We start from the raw sequence: 5,839 nt of genomic DNA, 5'->3' as shown, positions 1-5,839 counted from the left end.
GAGACGGGCTCAGGACGGACTGCATAATCATATTCGGCGTAAGGAGACACTACTAGGGAAAAGGCTAGCAGCAGCGCGGGTTTTAGGTGTATCAGTAGCGCGGGTACCCGCGCTACTAATAAGGCGCTACAGCTAATAGTTAGTAGTAGCGTGCGTGAAACCTGCGCTACTACTAACTTTGTTAGTAGTAGCATGTGCCACCCACGCTACTGCTATTACAGACCCGCGCTACTACTAATGAAGTAGTAGTACCGTGCTTATAATACCAGCGCTACTAGTATCCTAAATACTAGTAGGGAACTTTTTTCCCAACGCTACTAGTAACAAATTAGGAATTGAAAAAAAATAAAAATAGATGCAGTTTTCATGAATGGAGATCAGAGACACATCCAATGCAAAATAAATTTCACAGCACCATCTTAACACTTGCAGTGTTCATGGATGCAACATTGAACATCTCAACACGAAGAGATCACGAGGACGCACACAACCATCATCAAAAGGTTGGTACCTTCCCTAGCGTTTCACCACCAACCTAACCAGACCACTTCTCTAGATGTATGTACAAAGAGTCGAGGTCCTCCACCTTGAGGAACTCCAGACGGTGGCGTCGTCCTCCACCTCGGTGACCTCCGGACGGTGGCGTCGAGGTCCTCCACCCCGGGGACCTCATGCGTCGCAATCACCTGGACGATAATCTGTATGACATGGTCGCGAGGCTTCACGGTGAAGTATGCCTCCGAGTAGTTGAAGAGCCCGACTCCCATCGGGCCGCAGTAGTCCTCGTCGGTCACCCTGCACCCAGTCGAGAAAGTGAAAACTTATTGTGCGAAACTATAAAGCAGTAGAAGTTAGAGATGTGAACCATCAGTTTCACATTGGAAACAGAAACATGTGATATTAGATGAAAGGCAGCAAGCATACTCTTTCTCAAACAAACTTCTCGTCTGTGTACATAACAGTAGCATGGAGTGTGCACTGCTAGTGCATGGTTAGAAAACGCTCTACTGACCATGCTTTCTACCAAGCTAGATATTTATGCAGTATACCACATACTAAGCTTGTGGTTAGCTGATCCATTGGTTTGCTGTAAAATATTAGGCAAAGAAAGGGCATAAAGGATGATGAGATGATGGACCTACATTTCACATTATACCTGATATGAGCTGCAGTTACCATAACTTTGCTTGCCACCTCATAGATGTTGAAAAAAAGTCTTGACAGCAAGGAAACTTCAAACGATACTTCCATGGCATGACAAATGAATGACTTCCCTGCACAAATTGTACTGCTAGAATAAGAAAATTAATGCAAGATCCATGATGTGTTCATTACCATTTTTGTCATCCTCTGTATGGTACTTAAGCTATTCCTCTGAATCTGCTGAAAATTGTCTCACCCTCGAGATCTTTAATAAAAGAAATCAACATTTTTGTGATTTAAAGTTCTTTTTTATATGTGATGGTCCTAGCATTCCGAAAAAATATCAGAAATATTTTGAACATAATCTAACGACAGAGGAAAAAGTAATATACACATGTAATGTTCATCTTCACTTATTACCTGCGTTCACTGGATATGACTACCTCAACATCTGCACATGTTTCTTTTCCCTGCAGCTAAGGAGCAAACATGATATTCATTTTCTTCAGATGTCTTGACTTATAATCCCATAATATATAAGCATAACTAATCACGTAGAGTAATACTGGGATAAATAAAGAAACTTTAATTCACATTTTCCCTATTTGCATATAGTAGTAGCCAGATCTATAAAAATTAAACATCAACTCCTTTGTCATGTAAGCATGACGCACTAGCACAAAGAAGTTGCCGGATTGTCAAAAACCTATGACACTGTGAGACTGAACGAAGCTTTGCATTCAATACTCGTCATTCATGTGTTAAGAGTCTAGCACATAGGTCTACAGAAACAGGCAAGCACGCATCTGAACATAGGTAGCAAATTTAAGCTATCTCGGTACGGCATGTTTGTGTATAAATTGATGAAGTGCACAAATAAACTGATGACAACTCCAAGCTGGCAGATAGCCGGACGGAGACCGAAACATTGGCCAGAGTAGAGCTGAAAACGAAGCCGTTGGGTATCACCGATCCGGCAACAAATTGCACAATGTATGTATGTAGCATGATGGAGCGATCAGGAACAACACCTGCAGCCCAATCATGCAGCTTAGACCTGAGGCACTAACGCGTCATCGATCTGCATCGCCCCTGAGCCTCCAGTGATCCCCCGATTTGGTCCCCGAATCGACCCCCAAATCCCTAGAGTTCCTTGGCGGAATACATGGGCGCCCGATGGAGCGCCATGGTGACGGCCCTGCCTACCTAGTGCCTACGCGCGCTACCGGCGGGGGGCGAGACCGGCCTCGGACGGGGGAGATCCGGGCTGGCCGGCCGGACCGGACTCGATCCGGCTCGGTTCTTCACGCGGGAGGTCGTATGTAAGCGAGGAAATGAAGGGAGATCCGAGGAAAGATAAGGGCTTCCTTACCGGGAGGAGGACGGTTTCTCGCTGGTGCTCCGGTGTAGATGGTCGGCGAGGGTTTCCGACGGCGAGAGGCTTCGGGGCGGCCTCTCCTGGTAAACGCCCTCCGACTTGTCCGCCGTGTGCGGGCGCTTCTCGTCGGCGGCCACGGGCTCCTCCCCCTCCTCGCGCTCGCGCTTCCGCGCAAGGGACTGGTGCTCCTCCTCGTCCGCGCCCATCACCAGCCGCCGGGAGGAAGGAGAGAGAAGGGGCGGGCAGAGGAGGAAGGGGAAGGGAGGGGGAGGAGGAGGAGGAGGGGGGGTGTTGCGCGTGGCCGGTGCTCGCCGGAACCGGCCGGCGTGGGTGGGGGCGGCGGCCAGGAGATCATGGGGAGAGGAGCCGGGGTGGGGTGGACCGAGGAGATCGTGCGGAGTTCCTGAGATAGAGAGAGTGGTGGGGTGGGAGTGGATCGGGCCGGGGTGGATGGTGCAGCAGTGGACATAGTTAGTAATAGCGTGGGGTTCTGACCTGCGCTATAGCTACCTACTTAGTAGTAGCGCGGGTTTTATACCCCTCGCTACTACTATGACCTGTTTTAGGGGTATGATGAAGATCATTTAGTAGTAGCGCGGGTTTATACCCCTCGCTACTACTATCAGCTTATTAGTAGCGCGGTTTTTATACCCCACACTGCTACTAATTAGCAGTAGCGCCCGTTTTTAGACCGCATTACTGATAAACTTCTGTGTATAAGGTTTTCCCTAGTAGTGAGAAGCAGTGCAATAAAACATACCATGAATTACTATGGTATCCGGATACTTACGACTTCGCCAGGGGCTTGTCCCTGGGTAACCACTCGTCATCACTGTAGGCGGCCGTCGTGGAGCAATCCGGAAGGAGGGTCCTTCCCTTCTTGGACCCTTCGGCCTCCCCGGTTGGGGCGGCATTCCTTTTATTGTCTCCCCCGGCTAGGGGGGGAGAACTTTCCTGTTCCTCCTCCTCGTTTTCATGGGAGGAGTGCGCTTCGGAGTTATCGGATGATGAGTCCGATATAACCTTCGCCGGAGACCCTTTCGGGTCCCCGTGGCCTTCTTCTTGGCCTTCTTCACCGGCACCTTGTAAGGCGCCGGAACCAGAATCTCTGTTAGGAGAGCATCTGCAGGATCTTCAGGCAGGGGGCTGGGCAATCGATCTGCTCCGCTGTATCTACCCAGTCCTGTTAATGGCATGGAAGCTTAGATCGCGCACATGATTAAACTGGGGGAAATAAATATCCTATGAGATATAAAAACTTACCGGATTGGCATGGCGCTTTGCGTTGAGTCCGCGGTCCTCATTAAGGGGAGGAGGTACCTCGGCGCCCTTGAACAGCACCTTCCAGACGTCCTTGTGTGTCGTGTCGAAGAGCTCTCGCAGTGTCTGGTGCTTGGCCGGGTCGAACTCCCACAAATTGAATAACCGTCGTTGACACGGGAGGATCCGGCGGAAGAGCATGACCTGGACCACGTTGACGAGCTTGATTTTCTTGCTCATCATGTTCTTGATGCAGGTCTGGAGTCCGGTCAGCTCTACCGGGGAACCCCAGGACAGGCCCTTCTCTTTCCAGGAAGTGAGCCGCATGGGGATTCCGGATCGAAATTCGGGGGCCGCCACCTAGTTGGTGTCGCACGGCTTGGTGATGTAGAACCACCCCGATTGCCACCCCTTTATGGTCTCCACATAGGAGCCTTCGAGCCAGGTGACGTTAGGCATTTTGCCCACCATGGCGCCTCCGCACTCTGCTTGCTGGCCGACCACCACCTTCGGTTTAACATTGAAGGTCTTCAGCCACAGGCCGAAGTGGGGCCTGATGCGGAGGAAGGCCTCGCACACGACGATAAACGCCGAGATGTTGAGGATGAAATTGGGGGCTAGATCATGAAAATCCAGCCCGTAGTAGAACATGAGCCCGCGGACAAACGGGTGAAGGGGAAATCCCAGTCCGCAGAGAAAGTGGGTAAGGAAAACTACCCTCTCATGGGGTTCGGGCGTAGGGATGATCTTCCCCGCATCTGGCAGCCAGTGCGCGATGTCCGCGGCCAGATATCCGGCTTCCCGTAGCTTTGTAATGTTCTCCTCAGTGAAGGAGGAGACCATCCACTTGCCTCCCGCTCCGGACATGCTTGGAGTGGTTTGAGGAGAAAGACGCGAACTTGGGCGCTGGAGCTCGAGTGTCCGAGAATGGATAAGCAAGGAGGAAGAAGGCGTGGGTAAAAAGGGTGAATCTTTGTCCCTTTATAAGGGCGGAAGAGGTGACACGCCTCCCAACTTACCTGGTAAAATCGCTTATTCCCCGAACGCCGTAATTGATGGCACGGTTGGGTTACCCATACCCGTATTGATGAGAATCCCGTGATAAGGGGACACGATCTTTGCTTTGACAAGACGTGTCAAGAAAACCGCCTCGCGATATGTGCAGTGCTGGTTGAGAAAAACGGTTCGAATAATGATTGGGCCGTGGTATGATGTCATGTTGCTAAACGTGTCAGCAGATTAGATTTGTGGAAATATTATTCTCTCTACGGTGGTATGTGGAACTTGTTTTGCAGAGCCGGACACTATCCTTGTGTTCAAAATCTTCTATGGAGTATTTGGAGGAAGAACCCGCATTGCAATGCCGAAGACAAATCTGTGCGCCGGACTCATCGTCATTGAAGCCTGGTTCAGGGGCTACTGAGGGAGTCCTGGATTAGGGGGGCTCCGGACAGCCGGACTATATCCTTTGGCCAGACTATTGGATTATGAAGATACAAGATTGAAGACTTCGTCCCCTGTCCGGATGGGACACTCCTTGGCGTGGAAGGCAAGCTTGGCAATACGGATATGTAGATCTTCTTCCCTATAACCGACTCTGTGTAACCCTAGCCCCCTCCGTGTCTATATAAACCGGAGGGTTTAGTCCGTAGGACAACAACAATTATACCATAGGCTAGCTTCTAGGGTTTAGCCTCTACAATATCGTGGTAGATCAACTCTTGTAATACTCATATCATCAAGATCAATCAAGCAGGAAGTAGGGTATTACCTCCATTGAGAGGTCCCGAACCTGGGTAAACATCGTGTCCCCCGCCTCCTGTTACCATCCGCCTTAGACGCACAGTTCAGGACCCCCTACCCGAGATCCGCCGGTTCTGACACCGACAGATGTGTTGCCATCCTATGATGTTTTGAGTAGATATCCTTTGTCTTTGGGTTGATTGATGATCTAGATTGATACAAACTGTATGTTTTATTTTGGTGCTGTCCTATTGTGCCCTCCGTGTCGAGCAAGCGTGAGGGATTCCCGCTATAGGGTGTTGCAATACGTTCATG

The 5,839-nt window shown here is 50.2% G+C and overlaps 1 protein-coding gene across 2 annotated transcripts; it reads right to left on the bottom strand.

The window, feature by feature from the left end:
• Window positions 1-382: 382 nt before the first annotated feature.
• Window positions 383-2,975, bottom strand: LOC125548820 (deoxyuridine 5'-triphosphate nucleotidohydrolase-like). Of its 2 annotated transcripts, XR_007301174.1 has the most exons (4): window positions 2,516-2,975; window positions 1,564-1,619; window positions 1,157-1,274; window positions 383-795 (listed from the first exon to the last, which is right to left on the bottom strand). XR_007301174.1 is itself a non-coding variant. In XM_048712359.1 (2 exons), the coding sequence occupies exons 1-2, from the start codon at window positions 1,249-1,251 to the stop codon at window positions 525-527; spliced, it is 366 nt and encodes a 121-aa protein (XP_048568316.1). In that variant the 5' UTR covers window positions 1,252-1,537; the 3' UTR covers window positions 383-524. The 2 variants fall into 2 exon arrangements, 1 of the variants encoding a protein (XP_048568316.1); XM_048712359.1 differs by lacking the exons at window positions 1,564-1,619; window positions 2,516-2,975 and having other exon boundaries at window positions 1,157-1,537.
• Window positions 2,976-5,839: the final 2,864 nt, after the last annotated feature.

This window comes from Triticum urartu, chromosome 3, assembly GCF_003073215.2.
Source record: "Triticum urartu cultivar G1812 chromosome 3, Tu2.1, whole genome shotgun sequence".
In the NCBI taxonomy this organism is placed as follows: Eukaryota; Viridiplantae; Streptophyta; class Magnoliopsida; order Poales; family Poaceae; genus Triticum; species Triticum urartu.
This window is presented reverse-complemented; position numbering and strand designations above follow the sequence as displayed.